The sequence below is a fragment of the Diabrotica virgifera genome, chromosome 10 (genome assembly GCF_917563875.1).
Source record: "Diabrotica virgifera virgifera chromosome 10, PGI_DIABVI_V3a".
Lineage (NCBI taxonomy): Eukaryota > Metazoa > Arthropoda > Insecta > Coleoptera > Chrysomelidae > Diabrotica > Diabrotica virgifera.
Genome location: NC_065452.1, coordinates 24,560,630 through 24,573,992, shown reverse-complemented (window position 1 = coordinate 24,573,992; position 13,363 = coordinate 24,560,630). Strand labels below are relative to the sequence as shown.

The following is a 13,363-nucleotide window of genomic DNA, read 5'->3' as shown; positions in this document are numbered from 1 at the left end:
TTTGTTTTTGTACTTCTTCTGCTGTGAAAATTTCGACTTCGTCGTTATCTTCTACGGTTTTATTTCTTCATCGCAGTGTGCTTCCTTCTTCATAGTGAATAGCATTTTTTCGTAATATTCTTCCCATATTTTGCTGATCTGTTTCTCTTCAAATACGGTTTCTCTTTTCTGGTTTTTTAGTCCTCTTGTTTTGCTTGATTTAATGCTGGGCTTATTTTTTGTTGCTCTGACTGTTTTGTAAAATTGCTTTATTTACTGTTCAGTTAACAACTGTTTTGTTCTGATGGATTGTTAATCCATGATATTCTGGCTGAGTTTTTTACTTTGTTTCGCAGTCTTGATCGTACGTAAATTACATATTCAAAGGTAAATTGAAAAGGATTTGTAGGTCCCAAATTAGCTAAAAGACCATGTTTCATCCTGCCTATTTGGATATCGCCCCAAACCCTCCTTGGCAGTGGCGTACCCGGAGAGGGGACTTGGGGGTTAAACCCCCTTTCCCCCAGGGCATATGAAAAATATATAAAAAAAAGTAGGAAAATGTAACTTGTCTTTCACAAACAAAACAAAAAAATACGCCAACCCCCCTCCCCAGAGAAAAATTCTACGCTACTGCTCCTTGGATGTGTCCCGTTTTTTCAAGTTTATGATCTGGTCACCCTAACTTACAACAAAATTTTTGACAGTTTTGTGGTTTGAAAGTAGTTAGGATTTTTAAATGTCAAAGTTCTAAAAATTGTAGAATAGAAATGAATTCCAGTGACGAAGAGTTAGTTTTTTTATTTATTTATCGTAGATAAAATATTGTATGAAACTGTGCGTGAAGTACTTTTTGCGAACTTACGCGATGTATAGCACTCGCTCCGTTGTCGCTCGTGCTCTAAATATCGCGTGCGTTCGCAAAAAACATACTTCACGAACTGTTTCATAAATAACTATTTTTCAATAAGATTTTTTTACATCTAGTTTTGGTAACACTTTAGAAAAAGTCACGCTTCCCTGATAATGCGGTTTAATAAAGAGATGAGGGCATCAGAGACGGTATCGAAAGCTCGTAACAGCTACAATCGACGGGGTCCAACCCGGAAACCTGATGTGTTTAATATTTATTTAGATAATAATATTAATCTTAGTTTTAAGTTTAATTTTATATACATTTATATTATAGTATGAAAAATATAATAAAGTATACTAAAAGAACTTACAACTATTGAATTTCTTACTTTTCGGTAAACACCAGCACTTGACAGTTCATTTTCTATGACCATAACTATAATTCCGAACATTCCCATCACTAAGGCGTAATCACTAATTCTTTTTCTTTTTTCGAACAGTGCTTTACGACGTCCTAATCGATATCCAACGTTCGGTTTGTGTTTTAAACTCCCAGAAGAAGGTCCTTTGTACCCGGTACCCAATCCTCGTTCCTCCATAAACCTGGGAAAAACATTTAAATATAAATTAAAACTTGAACTAGAAAGAAAGGGTCTAGCCGGTTAACCCATTGGCTGCCGATCACGCGCCAGCGCGTGATATGGTTACGTCAGTCAGGTGCCGTTCAAAAGAATGGCCCCTAGCCGAGTTTCATCATCTTCAATGTCTTCAACAGACAGCGAATGGGTTAAGATAGTGAAAAATGGGACAGCTTGGATACTAGTGCACCCTAATATGTCTGTGTAAATTTTTTTCATTGGACCGAGCATGACATGTAACACCGTTGCCGTATCCTCTATTTTTTCATACTATCACATTACAATTTTTTGTGATATTATATTTGTGTGTGAAATGTATCCTTTGTGTATTTTAGGTATGTTCTAATATGTTATATTATAGATAGGTTTTTACTTGATTATTTTCAATCATTGTGAATAACTTACTAGAAACTTTGTAACATTGTGTAATGTGTAAAAAATAAGTAGTTTTGAAACACCAATTAAGTAAAGTTTATTATGTTGTTATGTTGTTTTCACCAATTTTGAAAAAATGTGAAAACGGTGAATTATCCGCGTCCGTCTGCCCGTCCGTCCGTCTTGTCTGTCTGTTTGTAAACTCTACTTCTCCGTCAATATACCAGGTAGAATGAAAAATGAGGTGTCAAATGAAAGCTTATAATCCAAGGATGGTACTAAAGGTGGGAAATTTGACATAGGCTGTCTGTCCGTCTGTCCGTCCGACCGCGAATATCACTCCTTCGTTACTATACCAGGTAGAATAACAAATAAGGTGTCAAATGAAAGCTTATAAACCGTGGTTGGTACTAAATATGAGAAATTTGACCTAGGCTGTCTGTCCGTCCGACCGCTAATATAACTCCTCCGTCACTATACCAGATAGAATGACAAAAGATGAGAAATTTGACATCGGACTTCCGGTTTTAGATTTGCAACCGTAAGTACTGTTTTAAAGTCACCGAAATAGTATAAGCGATGTATCATTCGACGTGCCTTACCAAGATGAGAACAAATGTAGAATTTTGGTAATTATATCATTTCCGGTTAAAAGGTTCTAACCGGAAGTGCCATATTATAGTCGCAGAAATACATGTAACACATCAATCGAAGCGTATTGAAAAGGTGACGGAGGAGTTACATTCGTGGTCGGACGGAGAGACAGCCTAGGTCAAATTTCCACCTTTATTACCATCCTTGGATTATAAGCTTTCATTTGACACCTCATTTGTGGTTCTACCTGGTATATTGACGGAGGAGTTATCTTTGCGGTTGGACGGACAGACGGACAGACAGCCTAGGTCAAATTTATCACCTATAGTACCACTCTTGGATTATAAGCTTTTACTTAACACCTCGTTTGTCTTTCTGCCTGGTATAATGACGAAGGAGTTATATTCGCGGTTGGACGGACAGACGGACAGACAGCCTAGGTAAAATTTCTCAACTTTATTACTATGCTTGGATTATAAGCTTTCATTTGACACCTCATTTGCCATTGTACCTGATATAATGACGGAAGAGTTAAATTGTAGACGGACGGACAGACGGACAGATAGCCTAATAGGTCAAATTTCGCACCTTTAGTATCATCCTTGGATTATAAGCATTTATTTGATATAATGACGGAGGAGTTATATTCGCGGTCGGACGGACAGACCGTCAAATTTATCACCTTTAGCACAATCCTTGGATTATAAGCTTTCATTTGACACCTCATTTGTCATTCTACCTGCTATAATGACGGGGAAGTAAACGTTCTTAAACGTTCTTAATAAAATTATTCTATTATTCTTGTAGGTACATTATTTAACATTGATTGAAATTATGAAAGAAATAAAGAAAACATTATGGCAACACTGTGACGCACAAACATAAGATTCAGCTGTGGGTTACACAGGGTGCACTAATATCCAAGCTGTCCGAAAAATGCTCCATACCATGTTATTCAACATCAAAAAGTATTTAACCAAAAATTGTTTAGACCCCTAGCCCTACCCATAGCCCCCCAAAAAACCAAAACGTGTTTTTTGGTTTTTTGACGATATCTTCTTTTCTAATCATCGCAAAAACTTCATTTTTCTTTTATTTTGTAGGGTTTTTTTATTGCCTACAGCATAATATCTTTTTCTAAAAATTTTTAAGCAAAATTAAATTTTTTTAAAATTTTTTTGAAGGGTTTTCAATTATCTATACACTAATATAAACATTAATATCATTATTTATACAGGGTGGCCAAAATAATAATTTTTGAATTAAATTAATTGACGAAAAAAGAAGAATGTATGTAATTTATTTAATTCAAAATACATTCTATATTATATCGACGTCAGAAAATAGAAAAAAAAAATGTTTATTTGGCAAATAAACATTGCTTTTCGCTTAAATTAAATGTTCAAACTGCCAAGAGGTAGGTGGGAGGCTGTTTGTGATGTAATTTAAGCGAAAAGAAATGTGTATTTGTGAAATACACTTTTTTTATTTACTGACAGCCGTACAATGTATTTTGAGTTAAATAAATTACATACATTCTTCTTTTTGCGTCAATTAATTTAATTCAAAAATTATTTTTTTGGTCACCCTTTATAAATAATGACATTATCGATTATATTACTGAATAGGGAATTGAACACCCTTTCAAATAAGGTGCCACACCACCCCTATTCCTATTTAGTGATAAGAAATCATTGATTACGTCATCACGCTCAGATGGATGACGTCACTAGTATGAAATATATGCTAAACAATTGTAATTTAAAAATAAAAATCGACGCATTTTAGGATTTTTCTCCAAAGTCGTCCATTTTAGAGAAAATGAATTTATTCCATAATTTAGATCCTCTCTGTATAAATTATACTGTTTATTGCAATTTTTGAAATTTTCATTTCCATTTTCATTTCATATAGGTACCCCCAATTTTTTTTTGCGCTCACATAGACCACTGGCAGGTTTTCATCGACCTATTGGGGTCGATATAGACCACTTTGGAAATTACTGATATCTTATTCTTCAAGATGGAGGTCGGCAATCATCATAGCTATTCGAACTTTAGAGACGGCTGCTCTGAAAAGTTCATTCGATGTACATCCGTACCAATCTCTCAGGTTGCGCAGCCACCTTGATTCCACTATTCTCAGTCTCCCTATGCTTCTTTTTCCTTGAATCTTTCCCTGCAAAATCAATTGGAGCAAGTTCTATCTCTCTTCACGTGTAATATGTCCGAGATATTCTAATTTTCTTGATTTGATGGTATTTAGGATTTCTGTTTCTTTATTCATCTTTCTCAGAACCTCTTTGTTTATGAAATATAATTCTTCTGTACACCCACAGCTCGAATGATTCTAGTTTTTTCATTGATGCCGCATTCAAGGTCCAAGCTTCCATTCCATAAAACAGAGTAGAGAAAACATAACACCGAGTCAACCTAACTCTTAGCTTCAATTTCAAACCTCTTGTGCAGAGCACTTTGCTCATTTTGTTAAAATTTGCTCAAGCCTTTCCAATTCTGATTTTGATTTCCTGGAAGTAATCACCTGTGGCGTTGATCATTGTTCCAAGATATGCATATTGGTCTACTCGTTCGACATTTGTTCCTTTATCAAGAGATTCTCGTTGTTTCTTGGAGTTTTTGATATTCTCATAAATTTTGTCTTCTTGACGTACATTGTTAAGACCGTATTCTGGTCCAAACTCCGCTATTCTGGTCACCAGCTTCTGAAGATCTCCAATATTTTCGGCTGGCAGGGACATTCGCATATTTAATGTTGTTAATGGGAACTCCATTTTACTTTATTCTAGCTGTTTCACCCTCAAGAGCTTTTTTCAAGATCTCTTCCGAGTAAGCATTAAAAATAATTGTCCACAACACGGATCCCTGTCTCATCCCACGACTGATTTCAATTTCCTCTGACAGCTGTTAGTTAACACATACTATTGCTCGTTGCTGATAGTATAAATTCAATCTAATCCTGAGGTCATTGTGTCCATCTTCTTTGATTTCAGGACATGCATTAACTGTTTATGTCGTACATTGTCGAATGCTTTAGTCAATATGTATATGTTACGGGTAATAACGTAAATCCGGCCAATAACGTTAATAACCGGTCAATATCGACAATGGCCTGTTGAATTAGTCATTGTCGACAATGGCCGGATATTAACGTTAGTGTCCACAGAAATTGGACAATAATGATAATTTTATATTATTGATAACCATTTCCATCATTGTCCGGTCAATGTCAACAATGCCTGTTGTTAATCGGTCAATGTTGAAATTTAGACTAAAAGATAGGTTATGTTTATTATTTTCTTAATTTCTGTGTTCGTGCTGAAATTACTCGTAGTAAATTTATGTAAAAAGTGTTACAAAATGCCATGGTTCACTATCTTGTGAAAATAAAAATGATTAGCCTTCAAAAGCTATCTTATATAAAAAAAATAATAGGACATCATACCTAATTTTATTTAGTTATCAACATTGGCCATTTGCTTTTGGCCACTGTCGTTATTGACCGGTTATTGATGAAAACTCTAATTTTAAGTTATTTTTTTACATTGGCCAATAGCTAATGTTATTGTCGTTAATGGCCGGGCATTGTCGCTAATATCCAGGGGAAATGGACATTCACGACAATGCCCGGTCTTTAACGTCAATGGCCAATTTACATCATTGTCCGTAACATGTATATTGTCAATAAAACAAGCATATATAGGGTGTCAATTTAAAAAGTTGCCACCCTTATAATTTGGTTCATATAGAAAAACTAAAAATATACAAAAACACTTCAAATTTATTTATGAGGGGGACATTTTATAGACCAGTTTTCAACTAAATTACACTAAACCTCTAGCGGGGGCGGACACAACCCCCAAAATCTTTAACGGAAAGGGGGTTGAGTGATACCTCATTTTAAAGGTCGTTCGATTACCTTTTCAAAAATACTACATACATTATATTTCTTTTCAGTAATTTTAATCTTTTTATAATTAATTTTAATTATTAAATATCGAGTTCAGAACTCCAAAATTTTTTTTTGGAGTATTGAACTCCAAATTGAATTTTTTTTGGGGTGTTAAAGTATTTAGAGTAGGTATTTTTTTGAAGTATTTTTGGAAAAATCAAGTAAAACCGTAAAGATATTATGTATAGAGTTCAGAACTCCAAAATTTTTTAGAGTATTGAGTCCAAGATTTTTCCAAAAGTACTGAAAAGAAATATAAGGTATGTGGTATTTTTGAAAAGGTAATGTGGTATCACTCAAGCCCCCTTTCCATTAAAGATTTTGGGGTTGTGTCCGGCCCCACTATAGGGTTGATGTAATTTAGTTGAAAAGTGGTCTATAAAATGTCCCCCTCATAAATAAATTTGACGTGTTTTTGCATATTTTTAGATTTTCTATAGGGACCAAATTATAGGGGGTGGCAACTTTTTAAATTGACACACTGTATATTATCTTGATTCACGTCCAAGCACCTTTATATTAGTATATTAAGTGAAAAAAGAGCTTCACGCGTTCCTAGACCTTTGCGAAACCCAAATTGCGTATCATTAATGTCTATGTCCAATTTATGATAAAATCGGTTATGGATGACTTTCAGTAGCAAATTTAGCGCATGGGACATCAAGCTAATGGTGTGGTAGTCGCCGCATTCTCTTGAGTTTTTCTTTTTAGAAAAATAAAGATCGACCTTAACCCGCCGTTACACGCGTCTTCTATTGTGACGTGGTTGCACGCGTATGAGCGTCGCCCTCACCTACACCAATTCGACTTATTTCGAGGAAGAATGAATGTCAACATGTATAAATATAAAATGGTTTGTACTCACATATTATAGAAAGTCTCGTAAACCAATTTTTTTTATTAATTTAACAAAACAAAAGTAAAAATAATATAAATCAAAAGCAAGTTTTCTTAATTTTCAATTTCAGCAGGCCACTGAAGAAATTAACGTTATTTACGCGAATTCATTTTACTAAAAATACAAATTAAAATTAACAACAGTTCTGAAGCTATTTCTTTGTGGCATTTATGTAATTAACTATTAATATTTTGTATTTTGATAACGACGTCCGAGGTGGAATTCGAAACGTCAATAAAATCAATTTTTCAAGTTAAATTGTGGCTTATTTCCCAATTAGAATAGGTAAATTTAAAAATGGGTTCTTAACCAGTGGCGCACCTAGAATTTTCCTCTGGGGGGGAGGGCGGTTTGCTTGGGCACCGAAAGTTTTTTGTATTATTTGTGAAAGACAAGTTACATTTTCCTACTTTCTTTTATATATATTTCTATATACTCTGGGTGGGATTTTAACCCCCAAACCCCCCCTCGGTGTGCCACTGTTCCTAACCTAATTCAAACAATAATATTTTAATTAAACCTACCTAAATATTACATAAAAACCTGCAAAGTTTCTTTGAGATAATAGAAACGTGATTTCACTGTGATTGCACGCGCAGTGAGGAATTCCCTCACTTGAAGAGTGATATCTCTTCTTTCAACTATCACACAGCACACTGACCGCCTGAAATATTCTATAACTTTTTCATACCCTCTCATGAACCATGCTAAAGGCATTCCTGGGTGCTTAAGGTTGTCGTATTAGTTTACACAATTTCATTGGTTATAAACAAATATGGTGAGGGATTCCCTCATAGCGCGTGTAATGGCGGGTTAACCATTCTTTGGGTAATATGCCTGAGCTATAAATTTTGTTGAAGAGGAGCAGTAAAACACCAATATGCTGCTCATCTATAATTTTTACTAGTTCGATAGGTAGCATGTCATGTCCAGGGCTTTTTCATCACTAATATCGACTAACAATGCATCCAGCATGCTCAAATTAAATAAAATAATCAAATTTATCAAAATCAAATTCTATTTATCTAATTATCTGGTTCTATTATCCTAATTATCTGCATTTTTAATTAGTAATTCATATAATTCGTCCTTGGTAATAATATAATATTCCAAAATATCACGATGTGTGTTATTGCTAATGAATATTATAGCCCGATCAAAGAACAATCTGACCCAAAAAAATTAAGGAAGGATGAAAATTTGGGAATGGGTAGTTGAAATTGTCTATTATTACAAAAAAAAGTTTACAATTCTACATCCCTTTAATTTTACAAAACTGTAGGGGAATACCCCTTCTCGGGGGTGAAATATATATATTTAAAATAAGTCCGGAATGGAATAAAATGACTAATTCTAAGCAACTTTTGTTCCATAGAGTTTTTCACTGAGTCAATACTTCGAGTTATTTGCGAGTGAATATGTTCATTTTTAACAAAGGAAAACATGTTTTTGGCCGGTTTTTTGCAAATAACCCAAAAAGTAAGTATTTTATCGAAAAAAATATTCTTACCAAAAATATAGCTTTGGTAAAGTGAAAAAAAATGGTGTATGCATGAAGTCTGTAGACCCAGTAGAAGCAGAGTTGTAGCTAATGAAAAGTAAGTTGTTCTTAGTCAAATTTCAAATCGAATATTTCAACATGAAATAACCAAAAAAACGGAGCACTTTTCGGGGAAAACTCGTTACAACTTTTTTAAAGTGTTTAAAAAAGGTTGATTTTTTTTTAACTTCTAACATTAACAATAAAAACTTAGTAAAAAAAACATTAAAAACAAGTAAAGGGTGTCGGGAGAAAATCATGGATGTCACCAAGAAATGATTTTGAGAAAAACGAATTTTAAAGTTATAAGACTATTTACGACAAAAAAAATGTGTTGGGAGGTATTAAAGATAAACGTAATGATAGAAAAATGTATTGATAATATAAACTAATGTGAACAAAGCATAAGAGTTAAATTATTTTTAAGAAAATAAAAAATTAGTAGCGTAATGTCCACTTTTTAAAGAAGAAAACAATGGATGTCACCAAGTACAGGTGTTTAGTCACAGGATTATTCCTGTTTTGTTTTTGCTTTTTTGCTCTCTGCTTTTCATCTAAAACAAAATAAAACATTTTAGTTAAAAAATCGTATTTTTTAATTATTTTCTTCATAACCTCGTACATCCTTTCCTTTTTTTTCTTTTTTCCATCACTCTTTTCACTATTAGCCATTATGAGATAATATTATATTGAACTCACACTAAACAATACTGTACAGTTTTTGCAGTTATAAAACAATCTGCTGCTCTGTGGTTATAATTTGTAAACAAACTAACGACTAACCTATCTAAACACGTGTGTATTACAAATCAACCGAAAAATATACATTTTACTACGCAGCGTGCCGACGTGGCAAGTGATATTGCTTGGGTGACAATCATTGTTTTCACCCAATTACGCTTGGACAAATATCGTTTTCTCCCGACATGGTCAATTTAAAAGGCTTAAAATCTCTGAACATTCGATGTTTTCTACCTATTTGAAGGAATGATGTGATAGTATTCGTTAAAATCTAGAGAATGACGTATTTACCTAAATATCACCCAATTGGTGACATCCATGATTTTCTCCCGACACCCTTCAAGTGAGTTATGCTCAAAATATTGTTGGCCTCTATTATTTTTTCGTAAAAGGAATCACAAAAATCACCACCTAATTAGCATCCAAATAAAATTAATCGTACTTTACTTATGTATTGTTTATATGATCTATAAGTTTCATTGGTTCAAAGTGCCCATTTAAAAAAATGGTTTTAAAATATTTTTTTTTTATTTTGAAAAAAATTCCAATTTTTTTTAAAATAACTTAAAAATTATTAATAATACCAAAAATCTCAAAGAGTAATAAAATGTACGTTTTGCTTTTCTGAATATTTTGGATTTTTTGTTTTCCTGTTAGACAAAATTGGTTATGCTATGGCTGTTCAAAAATTACATACACTCGTGATTAGTGACTCGTTCAAGCCATTTTAACTACAGCCTTTTCAAAAATAAGCACTTTGAACCGATGAAACTTACAGATTATACAGGGTGTCCCGAAAAGATTGGTCATAAATTATACTACAGATTCTGGGCTCAAAAATAGGTTGATTGAACCTCACTTACCTATATACAATAGTGCACACAAAAAAAGTTGCAGCCCTTTGAAGTTACAAAATGAAAATCGATTTTTTTTCATATATCGAAAACTCTTAAAGATTTTTTATTGAAAATGGACATGTGGCAATCTTATGGCAGCAACATCTTAAAAAAAAATTAAAGTGAAATTTGTGCACCCCATAAAAATTTTATGGGGGTTTTGTTCCCTTAAACCCACCCAAACTTTTGTGCACGTTCGAATAAAATTGATATTGTATTACCATTAGTTGAAAACGATGTTTTCAAAACTTTTTTGCCTCTTATTACTTTTTCGATAAGCTAGTGTTTATCGAGATATTTTGAATATTTGTCGAATCCACCACATATTTGTATATGGTTAAATACGATTATAGAGACCTGTTAATAATCTGAAAATGTATTTATAATTTACATTTTTATGTATATTGTGAAAAAGAAGCCACATCTTGATAAAAGGTGACTTATCAAAAAAAGACTAAGAGACAAAAAAGTTTTAAAAACACTGTGTTTAACTAATGGTACTACAATAATAGTTTAATTGGAACGTACACAAACATTTGGTGGGTTTAAAGGAGCAAGGCCCACAGAAAATTTTTATGTAAATATATTAAAAAAGAAGCCGCATCTCGATAAAAACTGGCTTGTCGAAAAAATACTAGGAGACAAAAAATTTTAAAAACGTTGTCTTTAACTAATGGTACCACAATAATAAATTAATTGGGACGTACACAAAAGTTTGGGGGAGTTTAAGGGAACAAAACCCCCATAAAAATTTTATGGGGTGGACAAATTTCACTATAATTTTATTTTAAGATGTTTCTGACATAAGAATCATAAATGTCCGTTTTCAATAAAAATCTCTAATAGTTTTCGATATATTGAAAAAAAATCGATTTTCATTTTGTAATTTCAAAGGGCTGTAACTTTTTTTATGAGCACATTTGTACTAAGGTAAGTTAGGTTCAATCGAACTATTTTTGACCCCAGAATGTGCGGTATAATTTATGACCAATCTTTTCGGGACACCCTGTATAAAGAATACGCAAAGTAACTTGTGAAGCGATAACGATTAATTTTATTTGGGATGCTAATTTTGGGGGCGATTTTCGCGATTCTTTTTACCAAAAAATAAAAAGAACCAACAATATTTTGAGCGTAACTCACTTATTTTCAATGTTGGAATTTTTTTTAAAAACAAAAATAAACCTTTTCTTAAACACTTTAAAAAAGTTGTAATGAGTTTTCCCCAAAAAGTGCCCCTTTTTAGGTTACTTTTTGAGTTATTTGCGAAAAACCGTCCAAAAACATGTTTTTGTTTGTTAAAAATGAATATATTTACTCGCAAATAACTCGAAAAGTATTGACTTAGTGAATAAACTCTATGGAACACAAGTTGCTTGAAATTAATTATTTTATCCAATTCCGGACTTATTTTGAATGTATATTTTTCACCCCCGAGAAGGGGGCATTCCCCTCCATTTTGTAAAATGTGAAAAATGTAAATAAATTTTCCCGGGAAAATTCGAATTTTCGCGAAAAAATCTGTAATTTTTCATTAAAATTTTAGGGAAGTAATTATTTATGAATAATTAAATAAATTGGTGACATACAATTTTGTTTATAGTAGATTATATATCAGGAAGACATACAATTGTGTTTATAGCAGATTATATATCAGGAAGCCGGCGACAATCTAACCAATAGTTTAGCAATAATTAAAATGTTAATTAAAAAATTTCGGTCACAATAATAACCAGAAAGACTATGATACACCAGAATAACTATGATTTTACTATAAAAAAGCACTATACCTATTCAACGTACTTTACAGAATTGAAATTGGACTATTTGAGCGGTCTTAGGAATGTAATACAGAAACAATTTTTTTGGCTTATAAGCAAGTAGAATATAATGTAAATTAAATTAAGATAACGCTGTTGAAAGGGCACGGCTTCTTTTAAAAGAAAAAAAATTGAATTGCGAGGAGTGGTTCCAGATATAACCGGCCAAAGTTGACCGGCATTTGCGACGGAGTCATAAAGAACAGGATCGCAATCTTTGAACCATTACTGTTTTATTGCGATCCTCTTTGTAGGTACATACAAATTTTCATATCTTCCAGACACTCATAACTCATAATATATAAGTACATATTGGTCAATTTTTTATGTATTTTAATTTCTAAACTCGCAAATACTAGAATTTTTTAAGATCTACAACTTTTATTTGAACTATTTTTCTCTAAAATATACAGGGTGTTTCATTAATAATTGTCCATATAGTAACTGGAGAAACCTTAGCACAAAATACGAAGATTTAACCTAAAACACTTAAATAAAATGTAGTTCCTTACTTAGTTACAGGGTGTTCTATCTAAAAATTTAAAAGTATTTTTGCTCAGCATTTTAAAACTATTCGACGTATCCTTTTCATACTTGGCAGGAAGTATAGGTACTGTACAAGTTACTAAATTATGTTAAACAAACGTTTCTGGATATTGTCAGAGGCGTACGACGGGGGAAAGTTAATGGTTGACCCTTTCCAAATTCTACGCCACTGTCGGAATTGCTATTTTAGTGCAATTTTTGGATTCTCCAATACTTTCTATGAAAATAATATACTATTCATTCGTAACGATAAAGTCATTAGTTTTCGAGATTTTTGAAGTTAAAAATGAAACGATACGGTTATTTTGATTAATGTATTGTGTCGCTTCATTTTTAATTTCAAATATCTCGAAAACTAATCATTTTATCGTTACGAATGAAGAGAATATTATTTACATAAAAAGTATTGGAAAATAAAAAAATTACACTAAAATAGCAATTTCGTCAGTGGCGTAGAATTTGGGAAGGGTCAACCAGTCACTATCCCCTGTCGTACGCCTCTGGTAGCAGCT

The 13,363-nt window shown here is 32.8% G+C and overlaps 1 protein-coding gene across 1 annotated transcript in view; it reads right to left on the bottom strand.

Annotated features, from left to right (window-relative positions):
• The window catches only part of LOC114341637 (small conductance calcium-activated potassium channel protein), a 250,833-nt gene that overhangs the window by 206,566 nt on the left and 30,904 nt on the right, over nt 1-13,363 (bottom strand). Inside the window, exon 3 of the mRNA XM_050662938.1 lies at nt 1,224-1,437. Within this exon, the coding sequence (XP_050518895.1) occupies nt 1,224-1,437 (214 nt within the window). The remainder of the gene's footprint in view (nt 1-1,223; nt 1,438-13,363) is intronic.